General features: G+C 37.3%; 2 protein-coding genes across 2 annotated transcripts; both read right to left on the bottom strand.

The window, feature by feature from the left end:
• Positions 1-2,939: 2,939 nt before the first annotated feature.
• Positions 2,940-4,828, bottom strand: LOC129775952 (exosome complex component CSL4). The gene is made up of 4 exons (XM_055781252.1): positions 4,562-4,828; positions 4,347-4,498; positions 4,197-4,293; positions 2,940-4,137 (listed from the first exon to the last, which is right to left on the bottom strand). Exons 1-4 carry the CDS (start codon positions 4,730-4,732, stop codon positions 3,922-3,924), a joined length of 636 nt encoding a protein of 211 aa, XP_055637227.1. The 5' UTR covers positions 4,733-4,828; the 3' UTR covers positions 2,940-3,921.
• A 13,073-nt stretch (positions 4,829-17,901) lies between these two features.
• LOC129761997 (integrator complex subunit 12) lies at positions 17,902-19,803 on the bottom strand. Its single transcript, XM_055759917.1, has 5 exons — positions 19,505-19,803; positions 18,999-19,440; positions 18,821-18,933; positions 18,263-18,754; positions 17,902-18,200 (listed from the first exon to the last, which is right to left on the bottom strand). Exons 1-5 carry the CDS (start codon positions 19,646-19,648, stop codon positions 18,054-18,056), a joined length of 1,338 nt encoding a protein of 445 aa, XP_055615892.1. The 5' UTR covers positions 19,649-19,803; the 3' UTR covers positions 17,902-18,053.
• Positions 19,804-22,096: the final 2,293 nt, after the last annotated feature.

Below are 22,096 nucleotides of genomic sequence, written 5' to 3'. Positions count from 1 at the left end.
AAATTGAATATAGGCACAATGCAATTATTCCCTTTTTTGCAATGGGCAACAGGGGAGGGGTATAGTCAATGTCCACGCTTGACCACGAAGGGGGAATCTAAAAGCGTACTTTTCTGTCCACGTGGTATGTGGACAACCACTAAATTAATCGAAGATGAGAGCATCAAACTAAAGACACTTTGACTCCAAAACTAATATAGGGTAAATTATGTTAGTTTGTCCAGTGGAAAATATGATCTTGATTTATCCACTTTTTTGACTGCTCTAGTTCAATCCACCTGTGTCAAATCAGGTATTCAAATGTTTCCATGTATATAAATGAAATGGTCTCTTTCATGATTTACAGTAGTTTTATAGGATATTCTTAAAGGTTCACATGTTTCAAAGGTTTATAAAGACCACCTTGTGTTGGTGTCAATGCGTTCTGATTTGAGCTTACCTTTAATCCACCAGACGATTATTAGAAGACATGATGCCAGTTTTCAAATGTTAAAATTTGAATGAAAAATTTTACATTATGTTATTTAAATACTTGAAACACGTATTTCTGACATTTGTTCAACCATTTATCTCTACATTTCCAACATTGTTACTGGAACTTTTCATTATAATATAAAGCTGTTGTCGAAACCAATTTTCGTACAAGATTTTTTCACCACAACCAAACAAAAATGTTTTTCATTGAAATAGTTTGCTTAATATAGATTAATATTAGATAGATTAGATTAAATACTAGTTTGGTACGGAAAACTTCATTTTCATTCATAATTGTTATTTTAAAATAGTGTTCATTCCGGCTGAAAATCAATTATTTTTTGACGCTCCCATATATGAAGCTCAATGCCGTCAACGCGGATTGATATTGCTGTTTTACAATGCAGTTAACGAGTAAAATTCGATAACTGAGTTCATTTCCCGACCCAGTAAACGAACGTTCACTGTATGGGTGATATTTTCATCGTTTTTTTTTTTTTTTTTTTATAAATTCGTTTATTTTTACAGGCTCAGTTACATAAGTTTAAAGGAGCCGAAATCTTAAATATATTTTTAAAACTATATATATGAACAATTTTCTTAAATCTATGGTTAGTAATGTGGGAAACCGATTACTCGTGGTGGACTCGAGATTAAAAGGGTGACATTTTCTCAGGAAAAGGATGGGGTATAAGGAAATTATTACAATGTTGATAATCACACACACTCAATTCTTAAATCTATTCGTACATCAGTTGTGAATTTACATTTCATTCTTCTGTTTATAGCAAGCGGACCAATTACTCACAAAGGAAGAAATGGAGGGTATAAGGATATAAGGATAATCACACACGAACATCGATAGATTTAAGGAAAACATATATTTGGGACATGTAATCAAGGTCTAACCGAGCCAACACATCTCTCACCGGCACATTGGGCTGCCTTCCTCTAGCCCGAAGGGAGTTCTCTAAATTCGATCTGGCAACAAGATACACCTCACACGACCAAACAACGTGTTCGATGTCGTGGTAACCTCGGCCACAAACGCAGATATTGCTGCCGGCCAGACTATTTTCATCGTTGCTTTGCTAAAATCTTGCATGAAATTTGAGTTATACATAAAATCCTGGATCTGATTACTTCGACATTTTTACGTTCTAAAAAGGTCTCGAAAAAGTCGTTCGAAAAAAAGTCAGATTCGGCCGTAAACAAAAATAAGGGTGTGTGATAATAGCAAAATAGAACTAACGATCAAAATTCTGTTCGATTCTAAGACAGCGGAAAAATTCAGCATAAGCACACCAGTCGTAAACGAGAATCTACATTAACTGACAAAGATGTCTCCACAAAAGAGATGTTCAAAGGGGAACTCGGTCTGCAAGGTCGAAAAAATCGATTTCTTTGCATTTTTGCGAAGCTGATGCCCTCAGAAATTTTGTCCGAGAAGGATTTTTCGAAATTTGATTTCATTGCAAAGTTAGGCCATCTACTAACCTAGGTTGGAAACCAGCTTAACGAATATCACAAAAAAGTTGAGAGCATGTGTAATCAAATGAGAGCATACACACTAGGCAACTGGCAACTTAGGTCGGACCTACTCTTTCGATTGAACCTAGCATGTGTGTCGGCAACCTTTTCGTTCAATTGCTGTTGACATTTCAATTTCTGCTTTCGTTGAGTTTCAATCATAGATGCCAGGGGATTCCTTCAGATGTTTTCACATGGTACGAAAAAATGCCTTCACAGTCATATTGAAGGAAACTATGATTTATAACGTGATTTTGAACAAAGCATGATAGATTATTCAAGATTTACAATAATTGTTGTATATAGAGCATTCATTAAACTTATCTTGAGGTTTTGAAGTTTATTTCAATAAATGTGAACAAATATATATATTGCGCGACCACGAACTATATTTTATGGGCAGAGATGTCAACCTTCCTGATTTTTCAGGATTTCCCAGACTTTTTAGCACGCTCCCTGATATCCTGACGAACACTCAATTTATCCCGATTTTTCTGAAATGACTCTTATTTTTCCTGATTTTTGTACTCTTTACTGGTTTCCATGTTCCAAGAGTAAAGATTAATTCCAAAGCATTGATGACGAATTCAGTGAAAATTTGAATATTGATTTCTCTGCAATTGACTGTAGTGATGCTGTTGATTTTCCGGAAAAAAATATAAACGATCAAAAAGTCAGGCGAAACACTAGCCTTTCGCTTATGCGAGGATTTATACCATGCTTATTAATTCTTTACATATCCGGTCTTCGCCCGAACGAAATGTACTCTGTTTCTGGTGAGATTTGAAATGGATTCTGTGTTATGAGCTACTACCAAGCAATCTGTTTCTCACATGTATGGCTCGCAGCAGTTTTCGACGAGGAAGCAAACATGTTCTGGGAGGATAGAATATTTAAGCTGTGTAAAACAGAAATATGGTAAACAATTATAATGCTTCGATTGAAAATTATGTTTTTATTTCCCCAAAAACTGACATTAACTTTTCGGACAACCCAATATGAGCTATCTTGATTTATCCTGATTTTTATTTTCATTCTTCCTGATTTTTTTCAAAATATAGTTGGCAACCCTGTTCAAGAGTTTAGAAAAGAAGAGATAGATATTCTATGAAGGTGGGCTAGATATATTTAAATGCCAAAAAATAGAATGGATAACTCTCATTTGTCATTTTTTATAAATAACTCAATTCGTTTATTTCAGCTTTGAAGTTTTGGCTATATGATATGTAACGGTATGCAAACAGAAAACCTTCGATTTTGAAGTGGTCGTGAAAAACAAGCGAGTGAATAACACCGAGATAAAAGTCTCGATTTATTACTAAGGACAAAAATTAACAAGTGACACTGATAAAATGTGAGCGGATGACACTAAACAAAAGTTTTTTTATGGGCCAATTTTATGAAAATAATATTTCCTAAAAATTCACATACACTATCATATTGAAATGTCTTCACATAATTTCTAATATCTTCAATATGTCTTCACAAAATCAAATCCTCACAGTAAATTAAATGTCTTCAAAATGATGACATGTCTTTAAACTTGGTATCTCTGGCTGTATCACTTTCGGAAAAAGTACATCCAGGAATGCCATACAAACAGATTTTCCCGTTATAGTGATAATACCCAAACACTTCACTTTATTCCTAAAATTAAAAAAAAAATAACAAAAATTTCTAATTTTTCGACCTTCCAGACAGGGGTCCTCCCTTAAAGTGATAACGATTTTGGACCTCCTCAAAAAATGTATGCATGCAAACGATTCCTTCAGCTACCTTTTCAACTTCGATTCGGGATAGACAAGAAAATTTAATGCCATATGAAATCAATTTCGTGAAACTGCATTCTTCTTATGCTCTAGTATATCATACTTCAATCGTCATTTCAGTATTCCATCGTCAGCAGTTCATTTCCTTTTAAATTTTGCCATCGTAATTTGGCGGTGCAGTTTCGGGGACTATTTTCGCCACCTTTCGTGGTTCTTTCACAAGTGTGTCTGGACATTGCATTTCCGTCCATCCCACGGGTACCATTGGGGTTGGTTTAACGGTTCTAGTAGACATCGCCACTGCTACACCCAGTTCATTTTCCGCAGTGGTCAAATGATATGTATTTAACTCAACTTGTGGTAACTGTAAGAAAAAGGACTTGTTTAACTTGTTCTTTCATTACTTTCTATAGATCGAAGTACCACTCTAGCTAAAATAATATCACCCGGTCGGTAGCACTTGTACATTTCTACGCGATCTTTCTCAGTAGCTCGAACATCTTCCCGCCGTAGTATTCCTCTAAAAACAGAGCAGCAATTATATTATGGATTATGTATTACTAAAGTCCATACCTATAGGGTCTGTTGAGACACGTTTTGCCAATAGAAATTATTACACATTTAGCGAATCTTTGATTGATCACAGTAATCTTGGCTGTGACTATATCTCCGACAACAGGAACAACAGTTTTACTTCCGAAGGAAGCCACAGATATATAATTGTTCTGATAGAAAAGTCAACAGTTAAAGGGCACATCTAATTGTTTATCTAACAAAAACTCGCCTACCTTATGTCGCATCCGTATTTTTACAACGCCAGATAAACTCGCATGTAAATAACCTAATTTCTCGTACGTTCCTTCTCCACCAACAGTGTATTCGGTCACGGCACACAAGCGCTGGCCGGGAACGCATAAGCAGGACTTTCCGGAGGTAACGTTGTTGGTCATTTTTACCATTGTTGAATGGTAAATAAAAAATATTTAAATGAAATCGTACAACCGGTGAATTTTGTGTTTATCTCTACACTTGACAGAACGAAAATCCACAAGAAACGCCGAGTACACGCGAGATGAAGAATAGAAGGTGGGAAGATTCACGTGTTTTAGTTGTGTTGAGCAAGACGGGTTTATGGTACTAGGTGAGGTCGTTTCGTCACTAAGTTGGTTAGGGGAGCGGTATATCAAACCAGTACGGAAGAAAGCAGAAGGGGAATTATTTGCTTTAGCGTGAAAGAGACAGACTGATCACGAGCGAGCTTCGCCACTAGCGTATTGTGTATTATTTACAAACAAAACACAGTAGACTTCCAAGATGGCTTAAGAGTCGTTTTAGCAAGTTGGCCCACATACTTCTAGGCGCCTTGGTGTTGAGGTGAAGGTGGAAGCAAGACGGGTCCACGATAGATACAATACGGTAGCGCGACTTATGAGAAAGGCCTTTCAGCCATCTTGGATTTTGTATGTAAACAATCTGCAATATTTTGCAATATCTTTTTTTCGCTCTTTGTGTGTGGAATTGTTTTGGTGGGAATAAGAGCATTGAAAAGTTGAAAGGTAAGTCTTTTACGGTTAAAGTTAGGTTTGTAATATACTCTATCTTATTATATGTTTCAGCTCAAGAGAATAAATCGACTTTCGATGTCGGTCGGTGATGGAGGTATTTTTCCCGCGTTTTGCAGTTAGAGACGTCGGTTAATTGTTCGATTGTAAGGTTTCTGGAATTTCAAGTTTTCCTATATCTAATATTCTTTGTTTCTGTGTTCTTGGTTAACAAAAACTTAATGCCTGTTTTTGATGGGGCATAAAAAGATGATATAAAAGGATGTCTAGGAACTTCCTGCGACTTGTTCTTGACATGTTCAGCTCATATATTATAGGAAAAAAAACAACCCGAAGCTGTAACGGTAAAAATAACCATAAGCCACCGATTAATTTATAATCTACAGTTTACAATTCTTCCGCAAGTGCAATTATTTCACAAGTGTGTATATGCGTGACTATTATATTTAGTGAACAACTATACGAATGTCAAACATTTGTACTTTACTTTTGCACGTATGAATCTAACGACGAATATATCGACGAATAATATATGAATCCGTTCAATCCGGTGACAAAAGGACTAAAATCAAATAAGAATAGTCCGAAAATGATATTATGCCATATATTTGATAAATATTCCACGCCACTGACATTAATTTATACATTTCATTGAACAATATTCTAAAATAGGAAAAAAAAGTCACTTGTCCAAAAAAGTTACTCCTTTACGCGCGTCGGTGTCTCAGACCGAAGTTGGTGATAAAGTGATATACGTCCCCTTCGTACCAACTTATACGATACGCTAAACGATGACGAACAACGAATGACGAAGCTAGAGAGAATCGCAATGTCGTAGTGTTGATGTTTTCTGAGAAATGAACGAATTATTGATTTCTTGATTTCTCAGACCTATGCGCGAGTATAGGAGTGTTAACCGTCATGATGTTTCGTCGAAATTCATCGGATATGCTAAATCATTTACGGTTGAAGCATAAAAATAATTCCCTGGAGGTGGAGGAGACTGGGAAGAAGAATTCAGGGTCTGCAGGAGTAAAATGCGGACTCAAAGAAGGTAGTCTCAGCTCCTGTTCTAAAATAGAAGTATCCAAATTCAGAGTGCCAAGGAAAATATACTATACTAGTGGTCAATGATTCTATAAATAGTAGCTAGTAGCTATATAGACCAAGCAGAAATATTCAAACAAATGAGCTATTCCAACAACAATCGAAGAATAGGTAGTTTTGAACAGAAAAAAATTATGTTGGTATAATAAAAATATTGTGCATTATTCTCATGGTCTCTGTTTTTCAATCGTCCTCTCAAAATCATGAAATGGTAAATTTATCAACATACTGAAATACCATTTGATTCAAAAACCATTATTCTGCACCATGTTTATTACAAAATTATATTTAATGTAATTTTTAGAATTATGCCATCATATTTTTTATCATGAATGTCTGTTCTTTTTGATTACAAGAAATAAATATTTGCTCGATTAATCGAATACTGAAAGACAATTATTCGAATGAATCGAATATTTAAAAATGACCCCACGATTAATCGACAATTGAATAAACGAAAAATTTAGACATCTCTATTTGCAGTCATATCCCTTTCCACAGTCCTCTGTATATTTATACCGTTTCCCCTCGTGCACTTATTGGCGACACGGTCACACCTTTATTCCACACATCTTGGTGAAAGCATCGTTATTTTTTCGACACTGATGCCAGACAACATCATTGAAAAAGCTATAAAAACCACTCAAAATGTTATTCCTGAGTCATAGCGTTTCATGTCATGAAAATCAATAGAATAAAATTGTGTTGATATCAACACAATTATTATTTTTACGTCTAATGGGTCTATAATTTAGGTTTTAGCAACTTTGACGTTGGGTAAGAAAATTGTATTGCAGAGCTCGGAATACTGCCACGGCTGCCTATACTTTCAAAAACAGTAAACGGAAAAGAATTACATTCAATCAAAATGCCTCGGCCAACGAAGAGAAGGGTTAAGGCTCTCCAACGTGGATATGTGAAAACAATACGATCAACGAAGGAAAATATTAAGGAATTATCAACATCGAGTTACTATGCGGAAGAACTTGTTAATACCAAAAGAGCCCCAATTCGCATGTGTTATGAATTTGCTCATGTTACGCTCGCGTACAAACAGAATTTTACTTCATATGCAAATGCACCTTCTATTTATATTTATATTTGCAATTGTTCATCGGAAAATATTGTTCATACATTTTACTTCAGTATGTTATTTTTCATCAAATGTATTCAAAGACTTGTGTCAATGAAGCGCCACACAGTTTGATAAGTTAATTGATATATTTACGTACAAAGATCAAAACAAACGAAACAAATTGCTCTTCTCTCACAAACAATATTACCCCATTTTTACACGTGGGTTTACCTATACTACTGCAATGGCTAGCTTCCAGCTTCACCTTAAACTTTGATTGTATGGAAGATAGTGAGTTCACATAGGGGCTGTTCACATACCACAACTTTAAGGAGGTAAGGGGTAAGAAAATATCCACGATTGTCCACGGAGAGGGGGGAGGGGATATAAACTGAGTCCACGTGGACAGGAAGATTTTTTTTTAATACAACCGCCTATACCTCTGTATATCTGTATTATAAAAGTATCTGACGTGAATGACCAAACTATTTCTTATGAACGAAATTTTATAGTTACGAGGTATGCATAGATCCTCATTAAGGTGGCAGCGAAAATGGTCATGTCAAATTTCAAAAACCAACCATTTTGTGTATTGGGCCAAAAAATGACGTTTGCAAAGTTTCGGTTCAATCGGGCATGATTTAGGGGCACCTTAAAGCGCCCATAGTTTCGATTTTTTGATCCTCGAAAATCTTCCAAGGCGGGAGTGAAGGAAATTTAAAAAAAACGAATTTTTTTTCGATGCTAAATTAGTTCAAAATGCATAAAACATTGAGATCTGGTGTTATCTCGAAAAAAAATTTTTAGCCGAAAATAGATTTTTTGGGACAAAGCCTGAGTGGCCAAAAAATCAAAACTTTGAGTGCTTTGAGGCACCCATAAATAATGTCTGATTGAGTTGAAACTTTGCGAAGGTATTTTGGGCCAATAAACAAATTGTAAAATCATTTTTCCATAGTATTTTCATTTCACCAATTTCTAGGAATGAATATTTACATTTGCATGCGATTATCCATGCATCACTAGTCGTCATCTTAAAACAATTGAGCCAGTGTTCTGATAAAAATATACACGCATTTAGGTAGTTGATTCGGAATATTTTAGGAGGTGATAGAGGATCATATTTGATGAAAAAATCCTACGCATATAGTCAACTCTTAACAAGGATATTGTTGAACTTTTCTTGGGCCTAATTTTATGTCTTGAACTGACTCTCATTTAGAAAGCATGCTACTTAGAATAATTATACTGTTCATTCGAAAGATGAGGAAATTTTGCGTAGAATGCTACTTAGACACTCAAGCCATTCTGCCCTATAAGCAGTTGAAAAAATATAAATATTGAAAATATTCTCAATACGCTATTAGTACTCTCTGAAAATTCCCCGAATTATTGCGGAAAAGGTTTCGTATCACGCTGGCGACTGACAGTGAATCGAGTGTGTAAATGAACCGACATTTCTGTGACCGATCGTATTCCGAAGTGGGCAAAGAACTACACTCGACAAAAAAATATACAGGAGCAAAAAAAATGCGACATCAAAAGTTTTGAGTGATTTGTTAACGTCGTAGCTCTGTTATAAAATAATGCATTCGTCAAAGCAACAACCTTGTATAAAATATTTTCAAGTTTGCGATGGGCGTTCATTATTGCGTTCATTATTTCATGAAATATTCTCAATTCAAAATTAAAGGAGAATTTTTCATTCGCTAAAGAATACCTCTGTAGTAAATATTTTAACTTAAACTCTCTATGAATCAAATGGAAGTGAAATAACCAGGTTGATTGAATTGATATTGGGAATACAATTTCAAAACATATAGAAGTTTTGAAAGCAAACTAAAAACGCTTTATCTTTTCTTGAAATTCTTTTTTATTGATAAAAAAATAATCTATGTATATAAAATTGTTCTATTCGTTACAAAAACTCGAAAACTGACGGATTATGGCACAATACACAATCCACTTCAAATATTGTTGCTGCTACTGCCAATGTCTCAGGAAGCTTTAAGATTCCCAGATGGAATAAGCACACTTCTGAAACAAAGCTGTGAACGTAAATTAACTTTCTAGTATTGAATATTTAATATTGTGAGTATATTGAATATGTTTGATAGCAGCACATTTCTTTGTAAGTGTTTAAAAACCGTGAACTTAAATTGTATCTGATAATGATTTAAAATTCGTTCATTTTTATTCGATTGGCGTTGCTCAAGATATGTCTTCAGAATTGTGTAATTTATATTCGGATGCGGATTGTTCAACTGTATTTTGCACGTTTTCGTGTTGGCAAACCAGATAGGCTTTATAACTTCGCAGATAATAGAAAAGCAAAGTATTACAAGTATTTCAAAATTAAACTCATATGAAACACATGTTTTGTTTTGCTACTCATTTCTCTGTCAAAGAACCTCAATATGCCACAGCAAACCGTAGCAGAGTACAGCTAGTAAAATTTGAAACAAAATAAATTTAAATAGAATTAAAATTTATGTTATGCGCAATCATGTCATTTCCCAAATTATTCTAATAAAATAAGGAAAAATGTCCACGTGGACAACAGGGGAGGGGTGTGAAAATGTCCACACTTGTCCACGGAGGGGGAGGGGGGAATATAAAATCGTGCTTTTTCTGTCCACGTGGTATGTGGACAGTCCCATATCAGACATAACAGTCAGTTATTCAAATGGTACAAAATTGCGTGACCGGAATAAATCGCCGCAGTAAACAACCGCATCAGAAACAATCACTTAGAAAAAGTGTAGGCTAGAAATATTGTGGCGCGGGAAAACATCATGTGTATAAATGCCTCACATTTCTATTATATATATAGGCTGTCAAAAAAGTCCTGCGGTATTTTTTTTTTAATTTTCATTTGTTCATAAAATTAAAGGGTGTGTCACATCAAATTGCATCACGGAAAAAACGCTGTAGAAAATTAATTTTTAGGAATTATATCTTCAGCTTTCGCTTATGATCAGATAAGAGTGTATAGATCACGTTGGCCATGCTTCACTGTCAATTTTTCGTAAATTTGGAAAAATGTCGTCGAACGAAAAAGAGCGTCGTGAATTAATCTTGTACACTCATTTCGAGAATCCGGAGTTGTCACATCGGGACATCGGTAAGATGCTGGGAATCGTCCAATCCACGGTCAGCAGATTGTGTACCGGTACTAAGACAGGTACTAAAACGATACTTCGAGAACCTAACCATCGACAGGAAGGTGAAGAACGGCAAAAATGGATGCTCCGTCAGTGAAAAAGATCACAAGCGCGTAGTTAAGCAGTTTAGACGTGATCCGAGAAGTTCGGTCCGGGATGTCGCCAATAAGCTGAATTTGTCAAGTTCATTCGTCCAGCGGACCAAGCAGCGGGAGGGCCTGCGTACATACAAGGTTCAGAAGGCTTTTAACCGCGACGAAAGGCAAAACATGGTGGGGAAGACGCGAGCCCGGAAGCTGTACACCGAAATGCTGACGAAGCCGCATTGCCTGGTAATGGACGACGAAACCTACGTCAAAGCGGACTTTCGTCAGCGGCCGGGCCTTTTGTTCTTCTTCGCAGAGGACAAATTCAGCGTTCCGGAGGAGATTCGCAAGCAGAAACTATCCAAGTTTGCCAAAAAGTACATGGTGTGGCAAGCGATCTGCTCTTGCGGAAAGCGGAGCGCCCCCTTCGTGATGACCGGCACGGTAAACGGGCAGGTTTACCTTAAGGAGTGCCTACAGAAGCGCTTACTACCACTATTGAAGCAACACGAGGGCCCGACCATCTTCTGGCCGGATCTCGCTTCGTGCCACTATTCAAAGGACGTGTTAGAGTGGTACGAAGCCAACGGGGTCACCTTCGTGCCAAAGGAAATGAACCCGCTCAACGCGCCGGAGCTTCGCCCAATAAAGAAATATTGGGCGATTATGAAGCAGGCCTTCCGGAAGAACCCAAAAGTTGTCAAATCGGAGGCGGAATTCAAGAGAAAATGGATTTCTGTTCAAAAAAAAACTACAACCTGACGTTGTACAGAACCTTATGGACGGGGTAAAGAGGAAGGTGCGAGCATACGGGCTTGGGCTCGAAGTATGAATAAAAAGAAAATGCCAAAAGTTGTTTAATAGATTTTATTTTACTGTCTAAAATTTTCAAAAAGATCGGTCTACTGGGCGAATTTCTACAGCGTTTTTTCCGTGATGCAATTTGATGTGACACACCCTTTAGTTACAATCTTCTGTTTTAAGTCAAATATGCGCCGTTTTGTTCGATGACTTGTTCCCAACGAGATGCCAACTTCATAATACCCCTGTTATAGAAGCTCGATTCCTTATTGGCAAAAAACTCGGATAGCCAATTTTCACAGGCCTCTTTTGTGGCTAACTTCTGACTACCTAGCTCGTTCGCCATGGACAAAAACAGATGGTAGTCACTTGGTGCAAGGTCCGGACTATACGGCGGATGCAAAAGAACCTCCCATCCGAGCTCCCGGAGCTTCTGGCGCGTCACCACAGAAGTGTGTGGCCAGGCGTTGTCCTGATGGAAGACAATGCGGCCTCTGTTTATCAAAGATGGCCTCTTCTTCATGAGTGCTACCTTCAAGCGGTCCAGTTGTTGGCAGTACAGGTCCGAACTGAGCGTTTGGCCATAGGGAAACAGCTCATAATAGATTATTCCTTGACAATCCCACCAAACACACAGCAGAACATTCCTGGCCATTAATGAGGGCTTGGCCACCGTCTGAGCCGCTTCAGCGGGCTTCGACCAAGACCGTTTGCGCTTCACGTTGTCGTAAGTGACCCACTTTTCATCGCCAGTCACCATCCGCTTCAGAAACGGGTCGATTTTGTTGCGATTCAGCAGCGATTCACGTGCGTCGATACGGTCAAAGATGTTTTTTTTGCGTCAACGTGTATGGCACCCATACATCGAGCTTCTTTGTGAATCCAAGCTTCTTCAAATGGTTAATAACGGTTTGATGACTTATCCCCAGCTCTTGGCCGATGCTACGGCTGCTACTATGTCGGTCTTTCTCGGCTAATTCAGCGATTTTGTCGTAATTTTCGACGACAGGCCTTCCGGAGCGTGGCGCATCTTCGACGACCTCTACACCAGAACGAAAACGTTGAAACCATCGTTGTGCGGTGGAAATGGAAACTGTATCGGGTCCATAAATTGCACAAATTTTATTGGCAGCTTGAGATGCATTTTTGTCTTTGTCATAGTAGTACTGTAAAATATGTCGGATTTTCTCTTTATTTTGCTCCATATTTGCGACACTATAACTCACGAACGACTTAACCAAACAAAACACTGTCAAGGACTATATTATAGCGCGCAAAATACCTTTTCAACAAGCTATAGTATGACTCGATACAATGAATACAACTAGAACTACGCGCTTACAACGACACCTCGCGGAAATACCGCAGGACTTTTTTGACAGCCTAATATTTATTCTCTCGTTTTAGTTTTTCGAAATTTATTCTGAGGTCAATGTAATGGGGGCGAGGTTCCCTTTTAGCGAGGATAAGAAATCTAGCCCAAGCCGCCAAGATGACGCGATGCGAGTCCACCGCCGACCCGCCGTCGGAAGCGGTGGTGTCTCGCACGCAAACCTGGGATCCACTGATTGCCCGATTAGTTTGAATCTTATAATACGATCCTTTAGCGGCATACGTCTGCCCTGGACGATACGTTTTCCCGGTTAATTTTTGGTTTGAAATACAATGCCGCGCTACAATATTTCTAGCCTACTACACTTTTTCTGAGTGGTCGTTTCTGTTACAGCCGTTTTCTGCAGCGTTTTAATCCTGGGAACCACAAAATTAAATGCGTCAACGAATAACGTACAGAAAATAATTACATATTTCCAAAAAGTATTTTTCGCAAAAATAAACAGAACATGTCACGAACTAAAACGTTTCATCTTTTCTTTGATTTCTTCTTATATCAGAATTAGTATTCTAATCAATCTAGGTCATATGGAGTCAATCAAATTTATTTTTCAAGTGCATTTTACACGACAAAAAAACTTGCTACCTTTTTCCCATGCACTGTCAAATGTTTTCCGTCAAAGGAACAAACGATTCCGTAACTCTGACTTTGTACATTTACGTTTTTGGTCGACGTAACGAGAAGTAAAATTGAATTGGAATTAAGTATAGAACACCTCAATAATACTGAAATTTCAGTTTCTGCTAAAATGTCAGGTTGGTCCTTTTGATTTTGAACGCTAGTATTGTTTAAAGAAAAAAAACTAGTTCGTTCATTTCATCTGATTATTTTTACTTTTAACATCAATTCTTTTCCTATGTAGTGGACTATTATAAGAAAAGTAACAAACATAAACAAAGTATGTGACGTCACAGATTTAAACATCTTCCCACCTTACATTTTCCATCTCGAGGTAAAACCACGTGTATTCATCGGGTAATAGTGTTTGTGAGAGAAGAGAGTTTGTTTTGGTTTTGGAACGTGAATAGATCAATTCACTTATCAGGCTGTGTGGCGCTTCACTATCGCGAGTCTAAGAATAAATTTGAAAAAATAACAATTCAATACTGATCTAAAATGTAAGAACGATGTGTTCCGATGAACAATTGCAAATATAAATATATATTGAAAGTGTATTTTCATATGAAGTAAAATTCTGATCATACGCGAGCGTAACATGAGCAAATTTATAACACACGCGAATTGGGGCTCAAGTTCTTCCGCACAATAATCCGATGTTGATAATTCCTCAATATTTTCCTTCGTCGATCGTATTTTTTCACATATTCACGTTGGAGAGCTTTAACCCTCCTCTCTTCGTTGGCCGAGACATTTTGATTGAATGTAATAGCGAATTCGTTTTTGTTCAGTTTAAACACCAGTGCTAAACTAACTGCTGTCAATACGATTTTTTATTCACTCAGAGCGAATTCGTTTTTAAAACTGAGTTCCCATTTAGCGCCAAACTGACTCTTTAATAAAAAAACGTTTTCAGTTTCACGAATGCGGTGGTTTGTTGGTGTGCGTTATATAGTCTGATTTGTTTATATTTGCGATGACAAATGTACAGTTTCGACGTCTGGTGCGATATTAGTGCTTTGGAGGTAAATCATTCTCTATCAGATCAGAAGGGCCAAGTACAGTGTAAAAATATAAAAGTTTGAATGAAAATTTCTGTTCATATTGTTCGATTACCTAACACATGTAGTCCTGACACTCACTTAACCATTTGTCGATGCATTCCTGTTTGTTTCACAAATAATTACTATTATAATATAAAATCATCATCAGACACAGTTTTCGTTCAATATATTCATGCAATTTCGGGAAAAAACCTCTTATTTCATCACATAAAATAAATATTCGATACGTTAATGTAAATTTTCATTCATAATTTAGATTTTGAAAGCATGTTTATTCCACCTGAATATCCATCATTATGTTCGCCTCCCAATGAAAGCACACGAAAATTAATGCCGTCTACGCGAATATACTACTCAAAATCAGAATCCGAATTGGATTACGATTCCAATAATAAAAAAAAACAAAAGCAGTAGGTTTTCCATCTCATTTCCATCTGTATCGAACAATAAATAAATAAATAAATAAATATTTTGGCAGACCATTGCCGTTGCCGTTCTGCGAAAGATGCATATAATATAATATAATTATATAATTATTGAATTTTTGGGAATAATGTTTTTGGAAGCGTTGAAGATGTAATTTTGCTTAAAGGCACAGACAGAAAACTCGGATATTCAATAAGTTATTTAAATTTGACAGCTCTTTTGAGTCCTACGTCTCTCCGGTTATATCCCCGACATCTTTTATCGGTTTTTGACGTGGGACTACGTCTAACCGGATATATGGGAGGTAAAATGAAAACCTAAGCACAGAACATGCGGGAAAATATGAAAGATTCCGAATGCTTATAACATTTTTTACTGGATCGGAGAGATGTTGGAGAAATCTGCATTGCAAATATATGAAAGTCGGGAGCATTTTTGTTCCGACTGAAATGTGTTTTCTTAACAAAGACTTTAAAACCAAGGAGCGTGGGGAAATCGGCATTGAAATACATGTAAGTCGGGGGCATTTTTGTTTCGACTGAAATGTGTTTACCTAATACTAACTTCTAAACCAAGATGTCATCATACCAAACGTAAAAGGACTGTCTTTAAATTTACTTGTAACGAAGTAAATAATCTATCACAATGCATGAATTTACCTTACATGGAATTATACAATCTTTTTACTCACAAAGCAAATATATTGAATTCAATTGAATTCGTTTCAATTGCTTCATTCAATAAAAAATTTAATCAATACAAACAAATGATTGCTAAGCTAAGGTAGTCCCACGTCAACCGCCGTTATATCATAGATGTAACCCACCCATTTTTGACGTAGGACTACGTCTGACCGGAAGATATGGGGGGTAAAATGAAAATCTAGGCACTGAACAAGTAGGAAAAATTGAGGATTCTGAACGCTTATATCTCGAGCATTTCTTAAAAGATCTCAAAGGTGTTTGCATAAATTGATAGGAAATATTTCTACGCGTCTATCACAATGAATAATATTTCATTTTCCTTCTGATAAACAATTGATTAATTGTGAAATGTCAAGCATTGTTCAAACGCATTGTGTGCGTCGTTTTGATTGGTCCGATTTGTGCTCCTCAAATGGCTCCGATCAAAACGAGCAACCAGAGTAATAACGGAATATAACATGGGTACAAACGAATCATACTGTAAACAACTCCCACTTGTGATTCTACCGCAAATCGAATGATATAAATTTGGCTGTTGCTTTCTAAAACCATTATTCTTTTTCTTACCGCGGAGCAGAACGGATGTGCTAAGGTCATCGTTTTATGATGGAGCGGCAGCAACGACAGGAGAGGCTGGAGCAGCAGTGTCATGAGCGGCAAGAGCGTAGCGATGGCATCGGCGAAAGCGGGAAACGAGTTTCAATTCTGTGGCGCTCATACTCAAAGGACCTCCGCAGACTGCAGACATTTCATCGGCCGGTAGTTTTGTGGGTTCGAGCTAGTGCAAACACCGACCCAACTGAATCGATGCATTGTGCGTGCGCGTATGGATATCTCTCCGTACTGATCAAGGAGCCGATCGAACTATTGAACGATAAAAAGTTTGCAGTTTATGGGGACTTCAAGGCCATTGTTCCGCGAATATCAGTAGCAACAACCACCGTATTTTCATCAAATGGACAACGGTGATCCATCGCTTTCGTGGAATCGATCCAGCACACCAGGGCCAGTGACTGCATTCAGTGTGTCGAGAAAAGTCCTTCTGCAAAATGAGGACAAAACCTTCGGCATCGTGAGAACGATACAAAATATATTGGCGCTTTTCAGGGCCACCAAATTATTCACAAAAGAGTTGTTAAAACTTATTTACAAAATACGATTGCTTTTTTTTGCTGTCGCTTCCTTTTGTTTTTCGTTCGTTCGTCTCGTTGGACCCGTCCCTTTAGCTGAGACTCCCAATTTGTCTCTATCCTGTGAGCATGTGCCGCTAGAGTACAAAACGTGCGGACCCCTAATAAATAAAATATGTTTGAAAATATATTGAACAAAAGTTGCCCCTTTTGTATAGTTCTACGTCACTCCGGTTAGGTCCCCGACATTACCCACCCGTCTTTTTTGTGATCAATTTCACTCTTTCCCAAACGTTGTTGTATTGAACATGAAACCTTCAACTTTTTGTTTTTATTTCTTGTTTTTAAAAAGATTGAAAACGAAACGGAATCAGGTCAACGGATCCATTACCACATTGGATCCATTGACAGACTCGCGCTGACGACTGTACTGACCCTTCGCTCTTTCTATCTATAATAATTAAATACCCGTGTAATTCCTAAAAAGACGGTTGCGTTCCTAGGGCTCACAAATCATATGCAGCCAATCGCGATGAATACATTACTCAAAAATATGTGTATAAATCCAAGAATTCATTCTTGATAACTCACCGAGAGGCAAAATTTTTATGAATAACAAAACACACATGGACAGTTAATCGGAGGATTGTCAATATATACTCGAAACTATTATAACTATGAAAATAATTCAATTTTGATGCTGAATATGCATCTATGCATCACATTCTGCCCATCAACTTTTGATTTGGTACAACATGAAAAAATACCCAGATTGAAAGTCGCATTAGATCGCAGAAACAAATTTAGATATTGATTGGCAGCTTTTGGAGGGCTAGTTGCATGAACAAGTAATTCGTGAGTATCGCCATGGGAACTTGCCGCATAGATTTATAGATGTACTATGGAAGGCAAACGAATAAGATAAATTTAATAAAACAATCTCCAGAGAAGAAACTTCTGAGTAGATCAGTATAATAATAATGTATAAGAAATTGTAATACATAATATTCTTTATTTATAATTTGCTCAAATTTTTTTAAATTGAATTCATTTCACACAGAATATTGCTAAAGTCGACTTATAAACATCATGTACCCAATGTCATAAATTACATAGTTTATTCAACGTGGCTACGTGGTTTGGAGGGCCCTCACGTCCATGTAAGGCGAAAATCTCTATCATTATTCTGCATCATAACGATACGTTGATACAGAAAAATAGCAGGACCAACTTTTATTCCGAATCCAGATAAAACATCAGATTTTCTCATAAGCACTAGTGACGAACCATCGATTTCCTATGGAAAATATTAGATTAAAATATTTTTTTTTTCTAAATGTAATAAGATGTGTAACTCACCTGTTCCTTGAACAAATGTGCATAATCGGGAAAATAATGCTTGAAATATCGATAAACATCATCGCAGGACCAGTTTTGAACGTCTTCAAAATTATCAAGCCGAGGGTCAAATTTGTCTTCGTCATTTTGATTCGTGTGTGAATCATTAGCAGCAACAGCAGCAGCAGCAACTTCGTTCTCTTCTGCTTGACTCGTTTGCGGTTGACTGCAACTATCATTGCCTGTGCCGTCCGAGATAGACAAAGAATCTTTCCTGATTTCATTATCACTAAAGCCTGCAAACTCTTGATGGGCTTCGTCATCTGCATTCTCCAGCGCTGCTTCTCGGAGGGGTGGAGCACTATTTTGAGATCTGGATTGTTTAGCCGATATGTTTTCATTTGTACATCGCTTGCATATCCAGGGCGCATTCGGGCTGCTGTCCGATGTCGACGGACCGTGGCAGCTTTTATGGAACGCATTTTGACAGTCACAGCAAAACAAAAGATTTCCCTGATTAAATACACAAATACTGAATTTTAGATTTAAGACTTTTTTTAAAAACAAAAAACAATTTACCCCACGTAATAATTTGCCACAAACAACGCACTCAATGCATTGAAAGCAGCGGAAATTGAGCTGAATTGGGAACTTCGAGAAAACTGGATGAGCACGCAAACACTTTGAATGGGCTGAAATGAGAAAGCAAAAGCACATTTATTAACGTTACCACATAAAACCAATCGGTGTCACAAACCTCTGAATGAACAGCTTAAGCAATCAATTAACTTAAATCCACGTCTCTGTTGCTCTATTTTGTGACACATATCACAATAGGGCTCGCGTTTAATATCCTGCTTGTGGGTGGCACTGGCCACTGCCGAACTATCATTGGATGGTCCTGCCAATCTTTCAAGTTCGGGAGATGACGCTGAGCCAAGTATTTTTGTTTTATGATTGTGACTCGGACTTTGTTTCATGAACGAAGGACTAAGCGATGCACGTGATTTAGGTGCACTCAGACTACCATTGCTGTTGTTATCATGGTTCTTCTCCACCTTGACAGGGGATTTAGTTGCAATAGGTTGAAATTTAGTGGGTTGAACCAATGTGCAAGCTTCTGTTGGAGCCACATCGCTTTTGCGGACCCGCTTTCTGGGCACGTAGTTATCAGACGGATCGAACACAACTTTTGCTTTCTAGAAATGAAAACGATACTTGATTAAATAAATAGTTTTTGGAAGAAACAATGGCACCATTTACCTTAGTTCTTGCACCAACACGCGTCGAAATGTTATCGTTCTCTTGCAGAACTACGGGTGTTCCTGAAGACGTTGAAGCCGTTGTTTCAGGCGGTGATGACTTGTCGCCATTATCAGAATCGCCACCCGTCTTACTTTTACCCATTTGTGTAAACTAATTGCAATAGTGCTTTTAGTTATCTTGTGTGGAAAAATATAATTTCCGTAAATTATATTTAGACGATGTTATTCGCTTGCACTAAAGCCAACGTTACTAATATCCTCTGATACGATATGTTCAGAACAAACGCGCTGATTCGTTTGACGTTGTACCACAGATATACGCATGAAACTGTGACAGCCAGCTCGCTGCTATTTATATTTATGTTTGCAGGAGGTAGTTTATGGTCTCCCTTTTTACCTATAGGTAACAATGAAGACAGTCGAAGTCATAAACTCTTCATTAAAAATGGGGTTTTGGTTGTGATAATATGATAATAATGAAAATATCTTTAAGTTGGTCAAATATTACATGTGTATTTCATAAACTAATTATCTGTTTCGTTATATCTATTAGCAATTACAGTGATAGTCCGATTTCGCGTCTACCATAAATTAAACTAAATAATAATGGAAACCATTGTTTCAAAGGCTTTGAAATACAAACACGAGGTATTCAATATATGTATACATAAAACAATCAGCGGATAGGTATGTTTTCAGCCGATAGGTATGTTTTTAATATACCTGCTCCGGTATTTTGACGCTAAAAATAACGTTCTGATCGGAAGATGAACAGTTGTTTGTACTTACTGATTTCTGAAGGTTAGGATTCTCAACAGCCATTCAACCAGGACGACGATGGTAGAGGACTTCCAATCATGGAGAGAAACGTGTAGTGATAAAAGATGAATCGAGTTAGAAATAAATAAATAAATATTACAACTATTCTAATATTGCTAAACAATCTGGAATTGTCGATTTAGCCATACCGTCCGAATACGAGACTCTAATGCGATGGACAGTAGATGTGGTAATCTTGCCAGGAATGATGTTTGGGGTAGTTGTCACACGTCTACCATGAATAGAGAGAAAAAACAGGTAGATCGAACGATTAAACTAGAATAGTGTGGGCTTGCTTTTGATGCTAGTTTGACGATAGTGGAAGACGGATTTGACCAAGTTTCTTCCGTATTTCTGGCGGAGCGTAGGGAGCATGAGTTGTGGACCTACATTCAGCAGCTTCAAGCAGTGGCCCGGATGCGAAAGCTTCACTCGACGCCAATGGTTCCAAGCAGTGTCTTAAAATATCAACAAATATTCACGAGTAACGAATATGATTTTATTTCAATGTAATCGACTTTTTTTCAGCTTGAAACACGCTTCCCTTATTATATTGATGACAATAACAAACGAGTTCATTTTTTTCATATCGCTGATGCATGAACAAATTTGCTATAATAAATGAATGCGGCATTGAGTGGGGTTCATATCTTCGCTGTTATTTATACTTTGAATAACCAAAGCAACAAATTGATATTCATCACATTCGAAACGATATTCATTCTGGCATTGGTTTTGAGTCAAAATTAAAAAATAGTCAGGCTGGACCATTTAGAGAACAATAACGCCTGAGTTCGATGAAACGTACTTTGCAAGAAATCGTGCAGGATTTTGTTTGGCGACACGGCAACAACGGCATAAATAAAAACCAACCTCACACAGCTGTCTCATGTAAAAAGTAAACAACAGCTGATATTCATTTGGCTAAAATGGAATTCAATTCTGGCATCTTGAATAATCAAGATGAAAATGACACTGGGTGGAAAAATGAACTTCAAAACATATTGAAGAACAAAAGTTCATTTGCTCATATTCACTGGTTGTCTGGATCTGTCATTTTGATTTTTGTTTGGAATATATAGGTTTTCGATGCAACCTAACCGGAAAATCTATGCATTCGAGCTTAGCGAAGATGATTTTTTTCAACACTGGTTCCAAGTGATAATAACTATTCAATAAAACAGAGAGCAGCTTTGGTCGTGTTGATAACAGCGTTATACACTGGTGGCTTTATTTAACAATACTGATGCTTAACCTATTGACAACGGTTCTTTTATACCCTAGTGGTTGTTATGCAGTTGTTATTTACATCATGCATAGTAACCGTTGTTGCTATGAAACTTATATGAAACAAGCCTAGGAAACTAACTGGAAATCATAGCCTACCAAGGTTTTCAACACCCCCTCTCAGTTGTTTCCTTCTAATCCTAGCTTACTTCTTAAAGCATTGAAAGTTAGGTTGGGTAGCGACTTCGTGAGAATGTCTGCTAGTTGCTTCTGGGTTGGGATGTATATTATCTTAATCTTATTATCAGCAACTGCATTCCGGATAAAATGATATTTAACGTCAATGTGTTTGACTCGCCTTGTTTCTTCTCGTTCAGCCATCGCAATCGCTCCTTGGTTGTCTTCATAAATCGGTACCGGAAAGAGTAGTCCATCTTGTTGGAGGTCGGAAATCAAACCAGTCAACTAGATCGTCTCACTTACGCAGGAACTCATGGCAATGTACTCTGCTTCAGTAGAAGACATCGCTACTGTAGGCTGTTTC

This window comes from Toxorhynchites rutilus, chromosome 1 (assembly GCF_029784135.1).
Source record: "Toxorhynchites rutilus septentrionalis strain SRP chromosome 1, ASM2978413v1, whole genome shotgun sequence".
Classification (NCBI taxonomy): Eukaryota; Metazoa; Arthropoda; class Insecta; order Diptera; family Culicidae; genus Toxorhynchites; species Toxorhynchites rutilus.
This window is presented reverse-complemented; position numbering and strand designations above follow the sequence as displayed.

What these genes read in the sequence shown, in the direction of transcription:
- LOC129775952 (XM_055781252.1), bottom strand. Translation starts at nt 4,732, where the DNA reads ATGGTAAAAATGACCAACAACGTTACCTCCGGAAAGTCCTGCTTATGC. An exon ending in TGTCTCAACAGACCCTATAG is followed by an intron (nt 4,294 to 4,346) that starts GTATGGACTTTA and finishes CTCTGTTTTTAG; the next exon opens with AGGAATACTACGGCGGGAAG. An exon ending in ATATTATTTTAGCTAGAGTG is followed by an intron (nt 4,138 to 4,196) that starts GTACTTCGATCT and finishes TTTTTCTTACAG; the next exon opens with TTACCACAAGTTGAGTTAAA.
- LOC129761997 (XM_055759917.1), bottom strand. Translation starts at nt 19,648, where the DNA reads ATGGGTAAAAGTAAGACGGGTGGCGATTCTGATAATGGCGACAAGTCA. An exon ending in GTGTTGGTGCAAGAACTAAG is followed by an intron (nt 19,441 to 19,504) that starts GTAAATGGTGCC and finishes TTTCATTTCTAG; the next exon opens with AAAGCAAAAGTTGTGTTCGA. An exon ending in GTGGCAAATTATTACGTGGG is followed by an intron (nt 18,755 to 18,820) that starts GTAAATTGTTTT and finishes GTATTTAATCAG; the next exon opens with GGAAATCTTTTGTTTTGCTG.